This window comes from Vulpes lagopus, chromosome 4 (assembly GCF_018345385.1).
Source record: "Vulpes lagopus strain Blue_001 chromosome 4, ASM1834538v1, whole genome shotgun sequence".
NCBI lineage: Eukaryota > Metazoa > Chordata > Mammalia > Carnivora > Canidae > Vulpes > Vulpes lagopus.
This window is the reverse complement of record NC_054827.1, coordinates 123,025,447-123,050,798: the sequence shown is the minus strand read 5'-3', so window position 1 is coordinate 123,050,798 and position 25,352 is coordinate 123,025,447. Positions and strand designations below refer to the sequence as shown.

The 25,352-nt window shown below is 43.5% G+C and overlaps 1 protein-coding gene across 2 annotated transcripts in view; it reads right to left on the bottom strand.

Annotated features, from left to right (window-relative positions):
- FAM184B (family with sequence similarity 184 member B) overlaps nucleotides 1–24,924 on the bottom strand; it is a 138,796-nt gene extending 113,872 nt beyond the window's left edge. For both annotated transcript variants that reach the window (XR_005987192.1, XM_041750966.1), the window contains exon 1: nucleotides 24,457–24,924. Coding sequence is in view for 1 of the 2 variants with exons in the window: in XM_041750966.1 (XP_041606900.1) it covers nucleotides 24,457–24,603 (147 nt within the window). In the remaining variant the exon portion in view is untranslated. The remainder of the gene's footprint in view (nucleotides 1–24,456) is intronic.
- Between the last annotated feature and the right edge of the window lie 428 nt (nucleotides 24,925–25,352).

Sequence of the window (25,352 nt, the reverse complement as noted above, 5' to 3'; positions counted from 1 at the left end):
AAGACCTACAGGTATAGAATCATCAAAGTTGGATTAAAAATCCTTTACACCTCAATTTGAATTAAAAGTATCAATATGAACTCATGAAATAATTTATGCTTAGAAAAATACATATTTTATATATCTGCATAGAAAGTCCTAGTTTTGGTGAATGACCTAGTAGCAATGAGTGCCTTCAGACTGCAGTCTCTAAATACCATTTCCTACTAAGAAGAAACAAGGGTTGAGATATGTGTGAGTCAGGTGTTCAACAATGTCCATCCTCAAATCTGTAACTCAAACCTTGACCTCTCTCATCAAGGACCAGTATAATATCCAGCTGCCTCCCTGACATCTGGACTTGGATGTTTCACGGACCTCCAAACTCAACATGCCAAAAACAAAACTAATGACCACCGACCCCAACTAAATCTGCCCTGCTACTAATTAGCTGTGTGACCTCAGAGAAGCCTCTTCTCCAGTTGTGAACTGGGCCAGTAACTAAATTATCTCTAAGTCTCCTACAGCTGCAGGAATATGAGGGACCAACTTTTGCCTCCAGGGGCACCTGGGGGGCTCAGTCAGCTAAGCATCTGCCTTGGGCTCAAGTCAGGATCCCAGGGTCCTGGGATTAAGCCCCACATTGGGCTCCCTCCTCAGTAGGGAATCTCTTTCTCCCTCTTCTTCTGCCTCACCACCACCCCCACTTTTGCACTCTCTCTCTCTCACATAAATAACATCTTTATAAATAAATAAATAAATAAATAAATAAATAAATAAATAAATAAAGCTTGCCTCCATTTGTAAGTACTAATTTAATTGTGCATTGTTCCTAAAAACAAGCCACTTTCTTTTTTTTCCAAAGATTTTATTTATTTATTTTAAGGGAGAGAGAGAGGGATCCCTGGGTGGCGCAGCGGTTTGGCGCCTGCCTTTGGCCCAGGGCGCGATCCTGGAGACCCGGGATCGAATCCCACATCAGGCTCCCGGTGCATGGAGCCTGCTTCTCCCTCCGCCTGTGTCTCTGCCTCTCTCTCTCTCTCTGTGACTATCATAAATAAATAAAAAATTAAAAAAAAAATAAGGGAGAGAGAGAGAGAGAGAGTTGTGAGGAGGGGGAGGGGCAGAGGGAGGGAGGGAGGGAGAGAAAGAGGGAATCTCAAGCAGACTCCCCACTGAGCACAGAGCCAGACTGGTGAGGAGAGGGTGGTTCAATCCTACAATCATGACACCATAACCCAAGCCAAAATCAAGAGTCAGATACTTAACTGACTGAGCCATCTAGGTGCTACAAAATAAGCCACTTTAAAAGGAACTTAGCCTATGTATCAGCCTATGTGGCCTGCAGTATATTTGGCTGAAATTTCAAATAGCCCATAATGGCTTTCTCTATGGGCTCATACATCCTGGACCCAACCAGCCAAGTAGCTGTCAGCCTCCCTGTAGCAACAGCTGAGGACCTGTCTGTTGTTGTGAGGATAATTTAAATGGCTGGGGTTTTTTTTTTCAGGCCCAACCTTTTGTATCTGTTTCAGAAATGTGACAGGTGCAATTTTTTCCAAGGTAAGAGGAAGAGATGGTTTTGACCTCTAGTGAAGCATCTGTGGAAGAGTGACTTGTCATTTTTATTGCATAAGTGAGGGTGCTTCCATAGTAAAGTGAAAGGGGTGATAAATAAGATTCTTGGAGGCTGCTAAATGGCACTTAGCTGTAGGGAGGCCTTAGTGACAACTGCACAAGAGTGATCCTGTTCAGGGATCCCCTTTCTATGGCACTTTTCACCGGCATGTTGATCGTGGTGTTTGACTTCACTGTCTCTTCTGTTCAGATGGTTTACCTGATTTAAGGGGTTAAAAAGCTGAGTAAGCTTAAAATCAATGGTAATAAAAGATAATTGGGAAAGGTGGAGAAAAGGTGTATCAGCCTCTTTTGACCAATTCAGAACTTACCCCACATATAAAAAATAACACATCTGAAACTCAGTTTATCTTTTCTCAGAGACCATTATAGGACTGACATCAGCTGGAGCCTCCTATCGTATCCTCGAGAGTCAAAGGCAATATGACTTGAACCTCCATTAAATGTACAGTGGAATCTCAGCACCATCCATCTTCTGGGTTTTCAGGAAACTGGTTCTGTTTCTCCTGGTCCCCGCTAGCTCCACATCCCTTCCACTGGACTCATTCCTTTTAGGGATTAGCTAATGGCCCTGATATGCTGTCCTGCTTCTGCAGACATTGCCAAGTGGTGTACACTGCCTGGACACTTTTACTATCCCAGAACCACCTCTACAGGGGTTGGGGGTGGCAGACTTGCCTGAAACTTTGGGAGACACATTATATTGCATAGCATCAGAGCTCAGCAAGCAGCTCAAAGTTGGATATCAGGCATCTAGTTTCTTAAAGTTAACTCAAGAAAATCTTTAGCCATTTGCTGTGGTGTTTTTAACCTGCTTGCTATGTCATTTAGTTGCCATCTGTACATAGCACAGTAGGTACTGCTTCCAATATTTGGCAGGTGAGGAATCTAAGGAACCTGTTAGGTAACTTGCTAAGATTCTGGATGGTCTGTGGCACACTAGTGATGTGAATTCTGGTCTACCTGACTAAGGCTCTTTGCCTACATCACAGTGCATCCCCTAAACAGCTCAGGATTTCATAACATACTTAGTTCATAAAGAATTCATGTACACATTCTCACCCAAGCCTAGCAAGTCCAATGGAGGAAGTGGGGATTAAAATGCCCATTTTGTAGACGAGGAACTGAAGCTCTAAAGAGGTGAAAACTCAAGGTTAACCAGATATTCCAATCAACAAAACCATTCCAGGCTGCCCCTTGTTTGTATGTCTGTCTCTTGACAAACAAATAAACAGACAAGATGCACCTCTTGAACACAGGCAATGTGTTTCACACTGTTAGGTATTACTAGTTACGTGTGAATTGTCCTTTTAATGTTCAGAGCATTTAAAGTCTTAAAAGACCTCTGGGGAAATGGGGAGCCTAATCCCTAGGTCCTCCTTGGACACTCTGGTTTACCAGCAAGAACTGCCACCACACCGTTGCATATTTGCGTAAGACCCTACTGGACTTCCTGGAACAAATGTCTTTTCCCCAGGGCACTCTGTGACTTCCTATTGAGTCCTAAGATAGTGAACTGAAGGCTCTTCAATGTCCAAGGTTTGCTGGAGCCTTGAGTGAACAAAGGCCTCCCCCTAAGTCACTGTTTCCAACAGAAGTTGATTGGAACCACCCTCCTACCACTCCCAGAGGATATTGGGCAGTTTCTGGAGACATCTTTAGTTGTCCAGGGGAGGCCAGTAATGCTGCTAAATATTTTACAATGCACACGACAGTCTCTCACAACAAAAAATTATTTGGCCTCGATTAATTCAGGGGGGCCCAGGTTGAGACACCTTGCACTAAGCCTAAGGTAACGCATGGGCTCCATCCCAGGCCCTGGTTGACTGACAGCCCAAAGCAAGCTCAAGGTGGCAGCCCTCATGTGTTCTCTGAGCTAAAAAGCTCAGAAACAAGTAGCTTTCTCTCACACAGAAGGAACTGTAAGGAAACTGAAAGCATGAAATAGCCTTCAGGGCCCTGTCTAGGGTGGCTGAACGCCAGAGGGGAAGGATGTCTCTCCTTCAGGAGAGGGAGCTAGGTGAGTGGCAGGAACATTGGCAGGGGGTAGGCGGAGGCGGCTGAGTTGCTTCTCTTCCCACAGAAAACAGAAAAGGCAACCAGAAGAAGAGCAAAGAGGCACGAGGTTTTCCTTGCAGCAACCCTAAGGTAGGCAGGTGCAGTGGGTGCTGTGCCTATTAGAGCCAGACATGGAGTCCTTGGGGGAATTTCACAGGGGTGATCCAGGCAGTGGCAAGCTGGAACCAGACCCACATCTTCTGATGCTATTAGGGACTGAATTGTGTCCCCTCCCAGATCCATACATTGAAGTCCTAACTCTTACAGTCTGACTGTATTTGGAAAGACGGCCTGTAAAGAGGTAATTAAAGTTAAATGAGGTCATAAGGGTGGGGCACTAATCCATTATGACTAGTGTCTTTAAAAGAAAAGGAAGAGACACCACAGATCTCTTTCTACATATGCACAGAGGAAAGTAGTGTGTAGATACAGTGAAAAGAGGGTGTCTACAAGCCAGGAAGAGACCTCTCACCAGAAACCAACACTGCTGACACCTTGATCTTGAACTTCCAGCCTCCAGAACTGTGAGGCACCTAGGTGGCACTTGGGTGGCTCAGTGGTGGAGTGTCTGCCTTTGGCTCAGGTTGTGATCCTGGGGTCCTGGGATGGAGTTTCAAATCGGGCTCCCTGTGGAGAGTCTTCATCTCCCTCTGCCTATGTCTCTGCCTCTCTCTCTCTATCTGTGTCTCTCATGAATAAATAAATAAAATCTTTTTAAAAATTAAAAAAAAATTCTGTTTAAGCCACATGGTCTGTGTTATTTTGCTATGGCAGCCTAAGCTCATGAATACAGATGCCAACATCTGGCTCCCTGCACCAGGCTCTCCCAATCATGGCCCATCATTCTAATGACAGCCAGGTCACCAATGGCCATTTACAATGGCTTCTTTTTCAGGACTCAACCCATCTTCCATCTTTGTACCACCTGCCACCAGGACTCAACCCATCTTCCATCTTTGTACCACCTGCCACCAGTCAACACTCCCTCTTGAAAGCGTCTCCTCCCAGGTGAAACACCAGCTTCACCTGTGTCTCCCAATACCTCTCCCAAGGATCTCCCAGGCTCTCTTTCACAGGGTAGCAATCTTAAAGGTTCTGTTTTTGACAGCCCTTTGTTCTAACTCTACAAATTTTCCCTGGGAAAACTGCCAAAAGACCTGTTTCTACAAGGATTTTGAACAATCTCCATACCAATGAATGGAAGTACCCAGCACAGAATCAGCTTATGCAAAATATTTACTGAGTAAAGGGGTAAATAAACAAATAAACTATCCCCTCTAAGTGGATAATTCCTAGTCTAGCTACTTTTTCTGAGCTCCAGAGCTGCTGAACAAACTACCCCCAATTCAATGTCTTACAACAAGAAGCATTTTTTTTTTCCATATAGGCTAACCACAGTTGAGCTGATCTAGGCTGGGCTTGGCTAGAATGGATCTGCTGTTTCAGATTTTGAGTCACCTGGGTTTGGCTCCAGGCTATGAGAGTTAGATTCAGATCTGCTCATTTGGGGCTATGCTATAGGGACAGTGGCCACTCAGCACATGATTTTCCCATGGCAATTTCCAAATTGTACAAGCACAAAAAGGTCTCTGCCCATGTTCACATCCTCTGCCATTACTTGGACCAAAGCAAGTCTCAAGGAGGAGCACATCATTAATGGGATGAGGAGGTAATCTCTGTTCATGGGATGGGGGTAGGGAGTAAGAGTAAGTGAATATTTGCTGAACAATGATACAAACATCCAAACTGGTGCAACCATATATCAAATTTCCTGCAAGATACCTCCCCCTCCAATATCTTACAAATCCATTAAATTCTCCATGTTGTTGGCTAAGAACCTGGCCCAGCCTAATTCCTCCTATAGAGTTGGGTCTCCTTGTCTATGTCCTATTAGCAGGGGATCCTGCTGAATTTGGGCAGAATTCCAAACACCTACTTCTAACAGCCAGCTTCTCTGAATTCTGAATCACCCACCTTCTAGAACCTCCCCTCCCCCCACTGCCCTGCGCCAGAGCTGAAGAGCTCTCCCACTGCAGACATGTGCCTGACTCATTCCTGTGTTGTCTATGGTTTTCAGACACTGCATCCCTGGAGTCTCAATGGGATATTCACTCCCATTGTTCAGGGCTAGTTCTTGACCTGTCAGTTTCAGCTATCAAGGTCCCACCAGGCCCTGTGTCTCAGCTTAAGTCACAATGAGGAGCCTGCACACCACACAGCTCTTTTGAGCACTCACCTGTTATAATGGAACAAGCTTCTCTATATCAGTTTTTCTCTGGGGAGAGCATCTGATGTACATGGCTATTAACCACTTTTCATGGAACTGACATTAGGACCCACCAAAGGGGAGAGAGCTGCTGATTAGCTTTTGCTTTCCTGACGCCTGGTTTAGATTACATTTGCTCATACACACACACACACACACACACACACACACACACACAACCCTATACTCAGTTCGAATCTCCCCACTCATATTTATTTAGGCTGTCACCAGATAATTTGATAGGCTTCCTTAGGACGAATGGGCCCTGCTCCAGGAGGCTGAGGACAGGAATAGCAAGTCTGGACAGGCATACTTTGGCAGCAGGAAGAGGAAAAGCTTTGCAAGATGAATGTCGACAGTATTGCTGGCTCTTGCCTGCTGTATTAATTTCTCCTTTAAAAGAAAGCTGACCCATTTTTTCCAGCCCACAGCCCTAATGGACTCTTATTCAGAGGCCATCCTTCTCCCACATAAAGAGTTGTATTGTGTTTAATGATAAGCCTTTTAATGGAATTTGCTATTTCTGGGTCTCTGGGAAAATGCCATTAATGAGCTTGCAAGTGCAAGGAAAAGCAGATGCTTCGGGGGCACACTTCTCAAGGGCAGGTTACCCTGGAAAGATGACGAACAAAAACCCAGAAAACAGGGGCACCTGGGTGGTGCAGTGGATGAGCAGCTGCCTTTGGTTCCGGTCGTGATCCCAGGGTCCTGGGATCAAGTCCCACATCAGGCTCCCCTCAGGAAGCCTGCTTCTCCCTCTGCCTGTGTCTCTGCCTTTCTGTGTCTCTCATAAATAAATAAAATATTTAAAAAAAAAAAAACAGAAAACAAGTTCTTTCTCACTGGTTTCGCCTAACTAAAGCTATGATCTAGACAAACTTTGTCTTCAAAATGTCAAGGTATCACCCTTACCCACCCCCATATTACTGACCCCTCAACATCCTATCTGTAGTCCCCTAATTCTGATGTCACCCCAAATGCTTGTCATCCTCATCATAAAATCAGCAGAGTACAAAATGAGACTGAGACATGGGTAAGCTAGGCGGATTAATATCTGTCACTCCTTAAAAACCTTCAAAATAGGTCAATGCCCGTTTAAGAGCCTGAGCACACCCAGAGGAGGACAGAGGAAAGAGGCAGGCCACTCCAGCCTGGTAAGTGGCAGTTTTAATAATAGCAAAGGGAACCTTCCTATGAGGCTTGTCTTGGGTGGCAGAAATACAAATGGATCCCCACACTTGCCCTCCAAATCTTAAAGGTTTACAAAGGCCCTAAATTATATCATGGCAGTGTTTTCAGTATGACATCACCATCTCAAGACTATGTCCTTGGAGCAGCTCTGGGAGCAGGAAAGGCAAGTGGAGCTCACATTCCGAGGACAGGAGAGGAGGTAAGGAGTCCTCAAGTGCCTGGGTCCAGCTCACAGGTCAGTTGGTGGTCATGTTTTTTTGATGATGGTCCCCCACAATGGGACCATCCTCTCTTAGTGGGGAGGGGTGCTCTGCCATTTTGGCACCCCTTGGCACTTACTGTGATGTGCTGGCACCTCTTACACATGGGAAGATTTATTGGCACACACACCCTTTAATACGTCTCCTGCTGGCACTCTCTGTGTTTAGCACCTCCACAAGGTGCTAAACACATATAAAAAAAGGTATAAGATGAGGTCCTGGTCCTCAAGGGTTTAATGGTTCAAAGTAATCCAACTCATTACTGAATTTTATGGAGAGCTGGGCACTATTCTAGAAGCTGCTGGAAGTTCCAAAATGAGGAAGACAAAATAGGGAAGTCTCAGTTATCTTGAACACTTGCTCAGCTTAAGCATCACCTGAACTGATTTAAAATGAGATACCACCTCACAACTATCAGAATGGCTAAAATGAATAACTCAGGAAACAACAGATGTTGGTGAGGATGTGGAGAAAGGGGAACCCTCTTACATTGTTGGTGGGAATGCAAACTGGCAACCATTCTGGAAAACAGTATGGAGGTTCCTCAAAAAGTTGAAAATAGAGCTACACTATGACCCAGTAATTGCACTGGTAGGCATTTATCCAAAGGATACAAATGTAGTGATCTGAAAGGGCACATGTACCCCAATGTTTATAGCAGCAATATCCACGATAGCCAAACTATGGAAAGAGCCCAGATGTGTCCATCGGCAGAATAATGGCTAAAGAAGATGTGGTATATATACATGTATATATATACATATACAATATAACATTATTCAGACATCAAAAAAGAATAAAATCTTGCCATTTGCAACAACCTGGATAGAACTAGAAGGTATTATGCTAAGTGAAATAAGTTAGAGAAAGACAAATACCATGAGTTCATTCATATGTGGAATTTAAGAAATAAAACAGATGAACATAGGGGAAGGGGGAAAATAAAATAAGACAAAAACATAGAGGGAGGCAAATGATAAGAGACTCTTAACTTTGGGAAACAAACTGAGGGCTGCTGGAGGGGAGGTAGATGGGGGGATGGGGTAACTGGGTGATGGATATTAAGGAGGGCACTTGAAGTGATGAGCCCTGGGTGTTGTATGCAACTGATGAATCACTGAATTCTACCCCTGAAACTAATAATACACCGTACGTTAACTGAATTGAATTTAACTTAAAATTTTTTTAATTAACATAAAAATAAAATGCATATTATCAGGCCTCACTGTGGACTGACTGACTACAATGCCACAGGTAGGCCTAGCCACTTGTATGTACGTATGTATTTTTAAGATTTTATTTATTTATTCATGAGAGACACAGAGAGAGAGGCAGAGACAATAGGCAGAGGGAGAGGCAGGCTCCCAAGAGGAGCCTGACGCAGGACTTGACCCCGGGACCCCAGCATCACACCTGAGCCAAAGGCAGACACTCGACCACTGAGCCACCCAGGCATCCGTAGCCACTTGTATTTAATACTAACATATGAGGAGCACAGGCCTAAAGAGTGCAGGAAATAAGACAGGCACTCAATCCCTCTGCTGCCAGACAGGGCAAGCCCAGGCCTGCCAATGGACCACGACCTATTACCTAGGCCAGAAGCCATGGTTTCAGGGTCAGGCTGAAGTCACAGCCACCAGTGGAATTTTAAAAATGTGTAGTTGCCTGACCTCCACTCAACAGCTTTCATTTGCTGGTGCGAAGTTTTGTTAAAACACACTGACAGTTACCAGAGGAGAGAAGCCCAGCAGGTGTGGAAGCAGCCTTCTGTAATGGTGAAGAGGTCTGTAAAAAGCCAGTGTATTTGTTTCCTGTGGCTGCCATAACAAGTCACCAGAGACTTGTTTAACACAACAGAACTTTATGGGGCACTTGGGTGGCTCAGCCAGTTAAACCTCCAACTCTTGGTTTCCGCTCAGGTTGTGATCTCACAGGTTGTGGGATCAAACCCAGTTTCTGGGCTCCTTGATCAAGGACGGAGTCTGCTTGAGATTCTCTCCCACTATCCTTCCCCCTTCTCTCTCTCTCTCTCTCTCTCTCTCTCTCAAATAAATACATCTTTAAACAACAACAGCAACAACAGAACTTTATTCTTTCACAGTCCTGGAGGTCAGAAGTTCAAAGTCAAGATCCCTGCAGGCCTCACTCCCTCCTGAAGCTCAAGGAGAGAATCATCCATCCTTGGCCCCTTCCAGCTCCAGATTTTCCTCAGCTGTGGCAGTACTGCTCCAATCTCTGTCTTCATATGGCCTTTACCTCTTCTATGTCTTCTCTTCTGTCTCAAATCTCCCTCCACTGTTCTCTTCTACGGACACTTGTCATTGGATTTAGGGCCCATGCAGATAATGGAAGTCTATCTAATCTCAAAATGCTTAACCTAACCTGAAAAGACCCTTTTTCTTAATGAGGTAGGATTCACAGTTTCCAGGGATTTGATATCTACTGGGGGACCATTTTTTTGTGTCTACCACAACTACCAACAAGAGAAGACAGCATCTGCCAGTTACACAATTAGCACAAAGCAGTAAAAGACTCAACAGTCCCTTGGGCCTGCTTTTTAGTCAGATGAGAGCCTGAAGTTCAAGGGCCAAAGTTATTATGGTAGCTGTTCAGGGTTGAGCAGGCAGGGGCATTGCTTTTCAGGAAGATTTTACCACCATTTTGCTTCAAAAGACTGAGAAGAATACTATTTCTGATGATGACATCAATGATTCACAAGTAGCTCCCTGCTTCCTGGTCTGATGGTTCCATAGTTAAGAGAAAAGGTCTCTCAGGAGACTAGGGACAAGAAAGGGAGAGACACTGGTGTGCCACTGGTTCTACTGGACCCCTGAGCTCTGAGAAACCTGCTTGTTTCTCTGATGCCTTGAGCAATCTAGGAGCATTTTCCAGCTGTGTCCTCTTACTCTGGAGGATTAGAATATAGTGAGTAACTTCATTATTCAGGTATATTAAGCAGTCAGAATGTGAACTGATAATCTACACTTCTGATTATGTCAGTGTAGTTTGAAAGTAATCACAGTAGTGCTCCTCCCCACCCTTACCTGCAGGGGATATATTCCAAGACCCCCAGAAAGTACCAGCCCCACATATACGTAGTCCATATTTTTTCCCCTGCATATATACCTATGATAAGGTTTAATTTATAAATTAGTCATAGTAAGAGATTAACAACAAGAATGACTAATGAAATAGAACAATTTTAATGCTATACAGTAATGAAAGTTACATGAATGTGGTCTCTCTCTCAAAATATATTTCTCACCCTTCTTCTTGTGTTGATGTGAGCTGATAAAATGCCTTCACTGTGACAAATATATCACAATACATGAGGAAGATCATCTGCGTCTGGACCATAGTTGACTCCAGGTAGCTGAAACCATGGAGAAGGGGGAACTACTGTACACCATTGTCTCTGCAACTACGAGTGTTGTTCCCATGGAACTGTTCCAGTATTTGGATTACAGAGGAAGAGCACTGTAATAATTGCCTTTAAAATCGGCAAGCTTTGGGGGCTCCTAGGTGGCTCAGTCAGTGAAGTGTCTGACTCTTGACTTCGGCTCAAGTCATGATCTCAGGGTCATGAGATCAAACCCCATATCAAGCTCTGCACTTAGGGGAGCCTGCTTGAGATTCTCTCTCTTCTTCTCCTTCTGCCCCTCCCCCTCCATGATGCATGTACTCGCTCTCTCTCAAAATAAATAAATGTTTTTTAAAAAGGCAAGCCTTGCAACTAACAAGTAAGGTGAACACCTTGTCTATAATACTGTTTTCAACTAATTACTAAATACTCCTCTCTCCAGCTCTCCCTTCCAATCTTCCTGATATTTCTTCATAGAGTCTACCTGTAGCAAAGGTTAGTTTTGCTCATAGAAATTTAACTGAGGAAAATAATTAAGCAACTGTGCAGTGATCAGGTCTCAAGAATGTCCATGATAGGCACACTTGGGTGGCTCAGTTGGTCAAGTGTCCAACTCTTGATTTTGGCTCAGATGGTATCTCAGGGTTGTAATATTGAGCACCACAACAGGCTCCACATTGGGAGTGGAGCCTTCTTAAGATTCTCTCTCTCTAGGGTACCTGGGTGGCTCAGTCCATTGAGTGTGGGACTCTTGATTTCAGCTCAGGTCCTGATCTCAGGGTCATGAGATTGAGCCCCGCATTGGGATCCCCACTCAGCTTGGAATCTGCTTGTCCTTCTCCTTCTGCTCGTTCTGTCTCTTTAAATTTTTTTTTTTTTTTTGCAAACACACGAGGGTTCTGTCTCTCTAAAATTAAAAAAAAAAAGAAAAAGATTCTCTCCTGTCCCTCTGCCCCTCCCCTGCCCCCTCTCCCTCTCTTAAAAAAAAATGACCATCACAATACTAATTACAATAATGAAAAACTGGAATCAACTAAAATGTCTACCAATAATAGTCCCTGCCTATCTCAGGGAAACTTCCTTGAGCCCTCAGGCTGTTTGATGTTTCCATACTTCTTCCTTGGTAGCATAGCAATATTGTAATTCAGTTCCTATATAAAAACAGTAGAAGCTGACTTAACCAGTCTCCATTCAACAAACTTGTGGATAAGTTAAAACTCTTCATCCTTTCTCTGGAAAACCACAATTCTACTCACATTGTCACTTGTTTATGCCAGTTGTATTTGCTGCTGTATTTTGCTGCTGATATAATCTAACATCATACTACATCAGTTATATCTGAATGGAAAAAGGAAGCTGTTCCTATGAAAACTAGGTTGAATGCTTTGGACAGATTCAGTAAAGAAAAGCTGCTAAGGGAAAAAAAAAAAAAGTATTATCAAATTAGGTATGACAGAGACAGAGAAGCGAAAAGTTTTAGATTATCTTCACATTAAGACACCCAAATAAGAAAAAGTACAGATGTGCTGTGGGAAACAGAACAGATGCATTGTGGGAAATAGAACAGGTATATCGTGGGAAACAGGACAGGTGCATTATGGATAGGGTGACTTCATATACAGGGCCGTCCGGGGCAGTTCCTGTTGTTTCATTGGCTACCTGGTCTGGTGCCCCCTTTCATTCTCAGAAGTGTCCAATTTGGGTGATAAATTAGAAGGTCACTCTAACTATGGGGATAGTTTGTGTAACACAAAGGTGTAATGCCAATCAGCAGGCCATCCCAAAGAATTAAAACTGAGCCTCACAGGAAAAGATTAGTGAAGGATTACATATGTTTTAAATTGGGGTCCTCAAACTTTTTCTGGACAGGTCCACATAGTAATTATTTTAGGCTTTAGTCAGGCTCTGTCCCAACTATTCAAATCTGCCATCGTTTGTGCCAAATAGAAGCTACCCTAGATAATCCATAAATGAATGTGCATAGCTGTGTTTCGATAAAACTTTATTTTAGACACTGCATTTGAATTTCATATAATTTTCACAAGTCACAAAATTTTGTTCTTATTTTTAATTTTTTTCTTACATTTAAAAATGTAAGAACCCTTCTTGATTCACAAACCATACTAAAATGGGCAGTGGGCTTATTTGGCCTATGGGCATAGCTTGTTGATCCCTGTTTAAAGTTTTTTTTTTTTTTACATAATATTACAGATGTGTTAGATTTTTTTCCCTCATGGTTTTCGTTTTTCAATTATTCAAAATGCTCAAATGATATTGAACAAAAGTTCTATTGACTTTGTTCACATTCTATTTATCTTGCCTGTAAGTGCCATGAGATAAGGGATTTTACCCGGCACATAACAGGTGCTCAGTAAACGTTTCCCAGATAAAAGAAGTTATACAATATTTATGCAATGGAATACTAACACAACCATGAAATGTTGGAGAGCTCAAGGGTAAAAAATCCCAGGTAACACAATAGTTATGTATGATGTAACTCTAGTTTTAGAAATTATATGTCCATATTTGCATGGGGAATTGTATAGTAGGACATACAAGAATATTATGTTATTATATCACTGTAGTTATTACAGGTTTGAAGATGCTTTAAAATCTTTTGTTTTTGCTTGTCACTTTGACCTCTCTAAAATGGGTGTGTCTTCTAAAACGGTATATGATTGGTCATTGCTGTTTTATTTCACTTATAATTCTGGTGTTCTGAGGGAATTTAAGTCTGGCCAATGGAGGCACCAAGATTGATCAGATCCTGTGTCTGTGGTCAGGGGCTCAGAGGGACTGAATCAGATGCAGGCCTGGGAGGGAGTTGAGGAGGTCCGCTTATTTGTCAGATGTGACCAGTTCTCTACACCACTCAGAAAATTCGAGATTAGCACCTCTTGAATTCTCTCCTTGGGAAAAGCTTCCCCGCTTTCCCATAAGACATATGTAGGTGGTGGTTAAAATTGGATATTTGATCCTAGGAGCAAAGAGGGGTCCAGGAAGAGTTTTGTGCCTTTAGCCCATCAACGGACACCTGTGGGCACCGGTCACTAACCAGGCACTGTTCCAGGCAGGAGACAGAAATTCCTGCCCTCAAGGAACTTCCTCTGGGGAGAACAGAAAGCAATAAACAGTGAGTGGGTAAAGTGATGATGGCAGATGGAGCTGAGAGGACTTCAGAGATGGGTCGGGAAGCCACTGGTGGGTTTTATTTTATTTTATTTTTTTAAGATTTTATTTATTCATAGAGACACAAAGAGAGAGAGGCAGAGACACAGGCAGAGGGAGAAGCAGGCTCCATGCAGGGAACTCGATGAGTCTCCAGGATCACACCCTGGGCTGCAGGCGGCGCTAAACCGCTGGGCAACCAGGGCTGCCCCACTGGTGGGTTTTAAACAGAAGAACAGGGCAGCCCGGGTGGCCCAGCGGTTTAGCGCTGCCTGCAGCCCAGGGCGTGATCCTGGGAACCCGGGATCGAGTCCCATGTTGGGCTCCCTGCATGGAGCCTGCTTCTCCCTCTGCCTGTGTCTCTGCCTCTCTCTCTCTCTCTCTGTCTCTCATGAATAAATAAATAAAATCTTAAAAAAAAATAAACAGAATAACGTTCTGGTTTATATTTTAAAATCTCATTCTTGCCACTGTGTGAGGGGGCAAGGGTGAACAACAGGCCTCTCAGGAGGCCACGCAGCAAGGGTTGGGGCAGAAGGGGAAATGGAGATGGGGAACAGAGCGGAGCTGCTTCCTTATTTGTTTATAGGACTTGCTTCAGAACTGGATCTAAACAGGAGGAAGATGGGATTGAGTTTGTTTGGTTTTATTTTGTCTATTTGTTTTAATTTAACGGCTTTATTGAGACGACTCATACATCATAGGATCCGCCCAGTTAAAGTACAAGTCAGTGGGTTTAAGAACATTCACAGAGTCATGTAACGATCACTACAACTGACTTTAGGATATTTCTTTACCTCCAAAAAGAAACCCCACATCCCTTAGCCAGTACCTGCCCTCCCACCCTGACTTTGTACTTTGTACCACATTTTTTTTTATCCGTTCTTCAGTTGATGGACATTTGGCTTATTTCCATTTTGTGGCTACTCTGCGTTACGCTGCTCTGAAAATGTATACGAGTTTTTGTGTGGGTGTATGTTTTAATTTCTCTTGGGTACTCTGGAATTGCTGGTTCATATGATAGCTCTGTTTAACGGAGGAACTGCCAGACTGTTTTGCAAGGCAGCAGCGATGTTGTACATTCCCACCAACAGTGTGTTGAGGGTGTGATTCAGTTTTAAGGCCGCTCTGGCTGCCATGTGGAGAAAGGATTGATGCAGACATCAAATTGGTCATGCAAAAGTGGAGGCATCTTCATGAGTTCAAAGACACCCAACTCAAGGTGTCTCTCATAGTGTTTTATGGCAAAAAAAGATTTTTGTGAGATAGCCATCTTTACACCATGAATCGAGTCACTAAATGGAAAGATTCCAACAGGAAGAACTTGTTAAAACAGAGCTGCGGTTTTCCAATCTAGAATCCTAAAGCAAACTGGTATGGAACTGTTTAAACATCTGTTCCCAAACAAGCTCCCACAAGCAGGAGAGTATTTTCAGAGAAGCTACAGGAGTCAGTGGGTGCAAGAAAACATCCACACCTTTAAGCCATGAAAACACAGGGCTCAGGTGGCAGCCTGTTGCTGAGGACTTCTGTGCTAACAGGAATCACTCCCACTGCTTTAGGACACTGCCTCCCCGTCCCAGAGAAGGGCTGGCTTTGTTTCCATTGCTGGTTTTGACGACTGAGCAAGAGTCCTATCCTTCTGCAGGTCTTCGAGTTCAGAAAGGGAAGGGAAACCAGTATCTATCATGTTCATAACACAACCAACCCTGGGTGAGATGCTCCATGTTATGTAAGTGAAACCTCCGCTGTCAAATCACCAAGGAAGAAAGACTTATTTTTTTCCAATTAAAGATGAGGAAAGTTGGCCCCTTTGGAAGATCAGAAAGGGCCTCTCTCTAAAGAGATGGTATTTTAGGGATCCCTGGGTGGCGCAGTGGTTTGGCGCCTGCCTTTGGCCCAGGGCGCGATCCTGGAGACCCGGGATTGAATCCCACATCGGGCTCCCGGTGCATGGAGCCTGCTTCTCCCTCTGCCTATGTCTCTGCCTCTCTCTCTCTCTCTCTCTGACTATCATAAATAAATAAAAACTAAAATAAATAAAATAAAGAGATGGTATTTTAGCTGATACCAGCCATATAAGTAGGATCAGAAGGAAGACCAATCCAAGGTAAACCTCAAAATTATTCATTAGCTCTCCAGATGTCTTCATGTTTATTTTCATTTAAATTTATTAGTATAAATAAGAGTAAGAAGTATCCCTCTAGAAATAAATCAAGTTTAAATCAAATTAAATTAAATCAAATCAAATAAAAAAGATAGCTTTGAGTCAAAATTATAATTGTTCGGAGCACCTGGGGGGCTCAGTTAAGCATCTGCCTTCAGCTCAGGTCATGATCCCAGGGTCCTAGAATTGAACCCCATGTTGGCCTCCCTGATTGGCAGGGAGTCTTGCTTCTTCTTCTCCCTGTGGCCCTCACTGCTTCTCCTGCTCTCACTTGCTCACGCTTGAATGAATAAATTAAAAATCTGAAAAATAAATTATAACCGTTTTTCCTTAATCTTTCTGATTTTATACTCATGACCTATTCTTCATAACAATATCATCCAATCCATCCCTACAGACATCCACGATCTCCCCCACACATCAATATCATTGTCTCTGCTAATGTGTCCTAGTAGATGTTGGACCAGGGGGAGATGATGTAAAATTGTGGCATGGAAGATAGAGTAGAATGTGTGCTTCTACGAGCAGATCACTCCATGAGGGAAAAGGGAGGATGAGGAAAGAGCTCTGCTCTATTCCTGCTCTTAGCCTCACTAATTGGATACACATTGCCCCTTCCATGAAAAAAAGTAGTAAAAATGATTTAGAGAGGTTATGGAAACATAAGGATGACCAGGAAAGAAGTTTCATCCTCCTCCTTCCCCTCTACACACCCAACACTAGGTTCTGGATGTCCTGGGTTCTGTCAATACATACTAATGTGACATCAGGCAAGAATGCTAGCCCTCTTCTGGGTCTCAGATTTTTCCTCTCCCTATTAGGGATGGTGCTTCCCTCCTTGCCATGCAGGACTGCTGTGCACACAGAGGATGAATAAGTATGTCAAAGGCTTTGCAAAAACATGAATACTATAAAAAAGAATGAAATCTTGCCACTTGCTACAACCCAGATGGATCTAGAGGGTACCATGTTAAGTGAAATAAGACAGAAGAAGACAAATATCATATGATTTCACCCATATGTAGAACTTAAAAAACAAAACAAGTGAACAAACAATACAGAAAGACTCATAAATACAGAGAACAAATTGGTAGTTGCTAGAGGAGAAGAGAATTGGGGAAATGGAGATTAAGAGGTACAAATTTCCGGGATCCCTGGGTGGCGCAGCGGTTTGGCGCCTGCCTTTGGCCCAGGGCGCGATCCTGGAGACCCGGGATCGAATCCCACATCGGGCTCCCGGTGCATGGAGCCTGCTTCTCCCTCTGCCTGTGTCTCTGCCTCTCTCTCTCTCTCTCTGTGACTATCATAAATAAATAAAGATTAAAAAAAATGTTTAAAAAAAAAGAGGTACAAATTTCCAGTTATAAAGTAGATAAGTCAAGGGGTGCCTTTTGGTACAGTAGGTTAAGTGTCCGACTCTTGGTTTCTGCTCTGGTTGTAATCTCAGAGTCCTGAGATTGAGTCTCACAATAGGCTCAGCAGGGAGTCTCTTCCTCTGTTCCGCTCCCTCTCCCCCACCCACATGCACCCTCTCTCTCATTCTCTCTCTAAAATAAATACATCTTAAAATAAAATAGAGGGATCCCTGGGTGGCGCAGCGGTTTGGCGCCTGCCTTTGGCCCAGGGCGCGATCCTGGAGACCCGGGATCGAATCCCACATCAGGCTCCCGGTGCATGGAGCCTGCTTCTCCCTCTGCCTATGTCTCTGCCTCTCTCTCTCTCTCTGTGACTATCATAAATAAAAAAAAATAAAATAAAATAGATAAGGCAAGGGTATGAAAAGTATAGCCTAGGGAATGTAGTCTTGGAATAATGTATCATGCAGTGATTACTGTTTTGAGCATTTGTGCAAGGCATAGAACTGCTGAATCACTATGTTGTACAAATGATACTAATTTAACATTGTGTGTCACTAAAATAAATAAATAAATAAATGGAACTAATATAAACCTTTGAAGCTCAAAAAGAAAATATTACAAACACTAAAAAATCATAAGGTATTACTAACGTGTGGCAACTGCAGGCCTTTGATTGCAGGGTCTGCAATCCAGGAGATTGGCACACATCCTTTTAGAAGGGTGATCAAGAGGGCTCTGTAGGGTTACTCTACTATTTACACTTCTAGCTTGGTAGCTTCTGGCATGTAACAGGACTGCTCATTGCCTCCTGGGCACTCTTCTGTGATTGGGAGATGAGAGGCAGTGCTATGAGTACATGGTAATGGTCAGTACAAGGTTGTGGTCTCATTTCCTGAGAGTCAATCTTTATCCGAGAGATGGCTCACGGAGAGGGAACACACACTTTCCTATACATTTTCTTCTTCTAGTATAAAGCTTATATTTGCAGCAAGGTACTCCATCCCTCCTTCGAAGTTGGAACTAAGGAATCTCTGGATATGAAGGATGCCAAGCCTTTCGGGTATGAGGATGTGGAAAGCCCTGCCAAAAAAAGAATCAGTTGGAGATCGCTAGAACAGGGCAAAAGCAGGGTTGGTCTGATGATCCCAGGGTCTGGGCTGGGCAAACCTGCCTGATGCTTTCAAGACCAAAAGCTTCCCAAAGGCTGGGGTGGGGAACGGATTAGGAACCTCCTATTGCCCAAATAATTCCTCTGTGCCCACTGTACTGTTTAAACTTTCAATTGCTCTGAAACAGTGGTTCTTGACCTTGGGTAAACATCAAGAGCTCTTGAGGGGCTCTGAGAAAACAGCAATGACTGTCACCTCTCTCTCTTCTCCTTCACAGATGGGGCATGGGGTCTTGTATGCTTTGTGTTTGTTTTTAATTTTTTATTTGGAAATGATTTCAAGCTTAGGAAAAAATTGCCAGAAAAAGAATAGTACAAAGAACATCCCCATATACCCTTTACCGAGATTCACAGGTGCTTAGCATTTGTCCCATTTGTTTTATCATTTGCTCTTTCTATATTTAATTTACAAAATAAAATGCTTTGTGAGTAAGACATCATTTTTATGTTCTTAAAAGAAGACCAGTTTGGGGGTGCCTGAGTGTTGCAGTCAGTTAAGTGTCTAACTCTTGATACTGGCTCAGGTTATGATCTCAGGTCATAAGATGGAGCCTCATGTGTTCGGCTCCATGCTCAGGGAGGAGTCCGCTTGAGATTTTCTCTCCCTCTCCTTCTGCCCAACCCCCATCCCTGCACATGCATGTTTTTTCTTCTCTCTCACTCTCTCTGCCAAATAAATAAATCTTTTTAAAAAAGTAAGACCTATTTCAAAGTGCATTACCTCAAAATAAGAATATACTGGTGCATAGTTACATAGCATATTTTCAACTCTAGAAAATTCAACATTGACATAAATGCTTTTAATTTCTCTATCATCACATTCCAGTTTATCAGTAAACTTGACTGTCTCGCTGCAGCATTTTCCCCCTCCAGTAGAGACTCCAGTCTAGTATCAGGCATTGCATTCTAGCTGTCATCTCACTGGTGTATTTTTAAAAGCTTCCCAGGTGATTTTAATGTGCACCCTGGACTCTGAATCACTATGTAAATGAATATTTACTACCCTAACACATATTGTCCACCAAGTGCAAAGTATTGTGAATAAAGTAGAGTTTATGATTTTAAGGGACGTACTATATACAAATAAACTATGATATCAGATGGACAAATATCATGAAAGAAATGTTAACCAAATCTGTAGGAGGAAATTTTAATTAAATTTAACAAGCTTACTGAGAGTCTACCATGTGCCAGGCATTGTATAAACTTCTGGGAAAAAACAGATGTAAGAAAAAATAATGAATGCAAAAAAATAATAATAATATAATGAATGCAAAAAAATAATAATAATAATAATGAATGCACAATGTATAATTAATGAATACATGGTTAATTTCAAAAGCAAGGTTTTTCAAAGGCTTTTCTTGCGGGGAAGTGAGACTTAATAGATAAGTAGGACTCAACTTTTAGAGATGAAGACATCTCAGGAGAGGAAGCATCAAGAGGAAAATGAAGGGAAGTGAGTGAATCAAGTAAGCAAAGAAGTGTACTTCACTGTCACTCAAGAACTGGGCACATGGGGTTGGATTGGGTTTTCCCAGAAAAGTAGGCTGAACAATATAAGATGATATTGTCACTTTAGAAAATAGTTCGGCAGTTTCCTCAGGAGTTAAATATAAATAGACAATTCAGGGACACTTGGGTGGCTCAGTTGGGTAAGTGTCTGATTTTGGCTTAGGTGTGATCTCAGAGTCTAGGGATCCAGCCCCATATAAGCTCCCTGCTTAGTGGGGAGTCTGCTTCTCCCTCTCTCTCTGTCCCTCTCCCTGGCTCATGCTCTTTCTCTCTCAAATAAAGAAATAAAATCTTTAAAAAAATAAGATGTAATCCAAAATTCTATTCCTAGTTATCTACCCAAATGCAATGAAAATGTGTGTCCATGCAAAGACTTGCATAGGAATGTCATGTTCATAGCAGCATTATTTATAATAGCCCCAAAGTGGAAACGACCCAAAAGTCTGCCACAGAAGGTGCACATCCATGCAATGGGATACTACTGAGCAATCAAAAGGAATGAATGCCTGACATATGCTACAACCTGGATGAGATTTCGCAACTAAGTGAAAAGCACCAGATGGAAATATCCATATATTGTATCATTTCATTGAGATGAAATGTCTGGGAAAGACAGATTTATAGAGAAAGAAAGTAGATCAATGGTTGCCTGGTGTTGGTGTAGGAATGGGGACTGACTATGAATCGACAGGTTTCTTTGGGATAGTAAAAATGTCCTAAAACTGGATTGTAGTTATAGTGTAACAACTCTGTACATTTACTGAAAAATGTTGAATCATACACTTAAATAAATGAATTTTATAAGGTGTAAATTATACTTCAATAAAACTGTAAAAATTAAGTTATTAAAATCAGAAAGGAAATAAGAATAGTAATCTTAGGAATGAAATATATAATTATTGAAGTTCTAAAACTTAAAACTCTAGGCTGGACAAATTATTTAGGGGACTGGCAAACAGAAGGACTGGATCAAGGAATTCACCAGGATGCAACAAAGAGGCAAAAAAATAAAAGATTTTTATCACATTTCAGGATATAGATGAAGAGGCTTCTTCACTAACCTAATGCAATTCCAGAAAAGAGAATGTAGGCAATGACAAAGAAACAATATTTGAAGAGAAAAGCATTGATAATTTTCCAGAATTAAAGAGAGCACACCAGTCATCAACAGGAAGCACACTAACTAACATCTAGAAAGTTCTGGTGAAACTGCTGAACACCAAAATAAAACAAACACAAATTCTAAATTCTATCAAGAGAAAGGCAGACTGACTATGAAGGAATGAGACTGGCAGTAGAATTTTTACCCGCAACAACCAGTGCCAGAAAACCATGGAGTATCTTCATCACTGTACTCTGGGCAAATGACTGTTAACTAGAATTTTATACCCAAATAAATTATCACCCAACACTGAGGGCAAAATAAAGACAGTTTCAAATATACAGAAGTCCTTCCCCTATCCAGACCTCAAGAGAAAGATTATTAATAAATGAACTTCAGCTAGAAGAAAAGTGAACCCAAATGGAAGGCTTTGGATTCAAGAAAAAAATAGTAAGAAGTGATGAAATTTCAGTGGATTTAATTAATGCTTGATTATAAAAATGATTTTTAAAAATATTATTTATTTATTAGAGAGAAAGAGTGAGCATGAGCAGGGGGGGAAGAACAGAGGGAGAGGGAGAAGCAGATTATCTGCTGATCTTGGGACCCTGTGATCATGACCAGAGCTGAAGGCAGAAGCTTTACTAGCTGGACCACCCAGGCACCCCTGTAAAAATTATTTTTAAATTTAAAAAATTCAAATACCCTACCCTAGACAACAATGGCAAGATGGGAAAAGATAGGGCTGTTAAATGGGTAAAGTGCACAAAAAATCTGTTGCAGGAATGGAATACCTGGGTGGCTGAAAGGGTTGAGCGTCCAATTCTTGATTTCAGATCAGGTCATGATCCCAGGGTCGTGACACTGAGTCCCGCATGGAGCCCTAGGCTCCATAGGGAGTCTGCTTAAGATATTCTCTCTCCCTCTTCCCCTTCACCCTCCCCTGCTCCCTCTCTCTCTCCCTCTAAAATAAGTAAACAAATCTTTTAAAAAATATTTTGCAGGAAGACAGAATTACATAATAACTTTGTTAGAAAAAATTATAGTTAAGTATGTATGTTGAAAAATAAGAGACAATTCTGAGAAGAACAGAAATAAAACCTAACACCCTCAGACGAGCAGTGGAAAATGGGGGACTATGGATCATTTTATTAATCCAATAGAAGGCAGGGATGGAGAAAAAGGAAGAATGAAAAAGGATGGCAAATGAAAAACATAAAACATGATAAAAGAATGAGCCCCAATATATTAGTAATCACCATCAGTGTACAGGGATTAAATTCACCTGTCAGAAATACAACTGAAATAGAACTTACAGGAAGATTCAATATAAAAAGATGCAAAATATGTGACATACAAACATTAGCCAAAAGAAAAGTAGAATATTGATATCAATATTAAAATGTCAAATATAAGCAATTAACATAAAAACCATGAAGAGAAGCACTACATAATAAGAGTCAATTATGATTTCTAATGCAAAAAATATCCTTTGAGAAACACAGCCTACTATGTGCTAGGGATCGTGCTGCTTTCTTCACTGCTGTATCTTCAGTGCTCGTCACGTAAAAGGTGTGCCATAAATACTACTGAGTGGAATGCTTAACTCCTTGTATTGCAATGATCTGTTCATGTGTTATATACACAGGGGTAGGGACTGTCTTAATAAGCTTTATGCCATCAGTATTCAGCACAGCACCTGGCACACAGTAGGCACTCCATCAATTCAAATTGAATTCAACATTCATCTCTTCCATAAAATCTCCCCTAACTGTTCCTGACCATCACGACTTACCCTTTGTTTCTACTTCTGTAGAACTCATAGTTTGAAATACTCAATTTAGCAATTGATTCTACAGTAATATTTTTTAGTTTTCTTTCCATATTTCAAACCTTGCGTCTCCAGAAACATTTTAGATTCCCTTAAAGACCAAGATGTCTCATACTGCACCTAGCACCTGAAGTCAATACTTTGTAGGGATTGATGTCACATTTAGATAAATGTAGATTAGATTTGTGGCCAGCCACACATGCCAAGATCTCAGGGGGTATCTCCATTCCCTTTTTTCTATCCTTGACTAAAGATATCACTGTTTGGAGATAGGCTCACATGCAAAGAATGTGAAGAAGTTGATGGGAGGGGCGGGAGAAGGCAGCTAGTGCCCAATTCCAAGTCTCTATCCGATCTTCCTCTGGCCAAATAGAGAGAAAAATGCCTGTGAATCTACAAAAAAAATGGATGTGGGGAGGTGGGAGGAAGATAGGAAAGAGAGTATGTCTCATAAACTACTGGACAGAATCTGGACCTGACCCTTCCACTAGCAGTATTGTATCAGGAGTTTATTATGAGATTAAAAGGAAACCCCAAGGCAAACAGCTATACACACTGGGACCTTGTAAGAGAGGGATGTTGCTTCCATCTATACAAGGCACAGGAGGGACATCTACAACAAGGAGCTCTAGCTCCTAATAGGGAAGCTGCAGAGGGCTAGCAAAGGGCAGGGTGGTATTTTCTTGCTGGTCTTCATCAGGTCCCAGAGAGATTCAATCCCGTCCCTGGGAAGACTAGGGAGATGGGCCGGCTGACCTCCCAAGGTCTTTTGTATACCGATCGATAATTAATGGGTGAATCGTGCACTTCTCCATTTATGCTCTTACACACATCTGCACCCAGTTTGATAGTAAGTCCCCTGGGCTGCCTTCCAGGTCTAGTACAGTGCCAGGCAAGCTGCTGGCACTCAACAAATGGCTCAAATATTTGTTGAATGAAGGAATAAATTAATCAAGTGTTTAAATAGAGCCCACATGACCTCTCCAGCTGTGAAGTACAGCGATGAATAAAATCACAACATTCCAGACACAATCATTGGAGCAGAGCTGGTAAAGGAAAACACACGCGTGCATACACACACACACACACACACACACACACACACACACACGCCAGTACTGCTTCAACTAGGTTTCCCACCTTGGGAGCACAGACCACCTGCTCAGCGCACAGTCTGTAGGAGTTTCCTTGGCAAGGATCCTCTCTCAGCCGCTTTAGGATGGTGCTTCCAGAAGGTCAAGTTACCAAGATGTAGGACCCCTCTCCTGACCGGTTGGCCTCCTGGACAAAGTTTCTGCCCGGATTCGGCCTGAGCCTCCCCAGGGCGCGCCCGCCCTCCCCCAACCTGGGCCCCCAGGGCGCGCAGCTCGCCGGCCCGCAGCGCCTCACCTTACCTTGGTGAGCTGGGCGATCTTTTTGCACATTTTCACGTGCATCTCGGGATCCCAGTCCATTCTCCAGTCGGCGGCGCCGCGGACATCAGCTTTGGAGCCCTGGCAGGTCCCGGACGCGTGAATCTTGCCGTTGAGGACAGAAGCCATGGCTAAAACGCGTCCAACACTCAAGGGCTCTCGCTCGTGTTCTCGCTGCCCGCGATGTGCACGTGCGTGTGCGCGCGCGGGCGTGTGAGCGTGTGGGTTCTCTCCGGAGCGGGGGGCACTGCAGTCGGGCCTCCCGCACCGCCGCCCCGAGGTGCCGGCCTTCCCGCGGTCCGCGCGCCCCCCTCCCCGCCCCCGCGCTCGCTGCCTAGCTCGCCGGCTCGGCGGGCACCCGCACCCTGCGGCGAGACGCAGAGGATCCGCACGTGCCGCTCGCGACCCGCGCGCCGCTCTCCGGCCGGTGCGGGTTTCGCCTGCAACAGTAGAGCTTCCGCGGCCAGGAGCCGCTGGCCTTGGAGAGGTTCGCGCTGGCCCCGCGCCGCGCTCCTGGACACGTGGGTGGCTCCAGGCTCCGGACTCAGCGGCGGCCGCCCCCGCCCGCGGTGGGCATCCCAAGCCAAGGGAAAATTAGAGCCGGCCTCAGCCTCGGGCAGCCGGGGCGCACGGTCTGGGAAGGGGCGAACGGGTAGCGAGGGACAGGGCACCTTGACCAGCACACTCCGCCAGGGGCTCCAGAGCCCCGGAGCACGGCGCTGCAGGCGGAGATGGGGCGGGGGGGGGGGGGGGGGGGGGGATGTCATGAGTGCCAGGAGAGGGGCAGCGAGGTAAGAGCAAGTCGCGGGGACGCGACGAGGTACCGGGACCTGGGCGCACAACGTGCACCCCGGTCAGGGCTGCGGGTAGCACCCCCC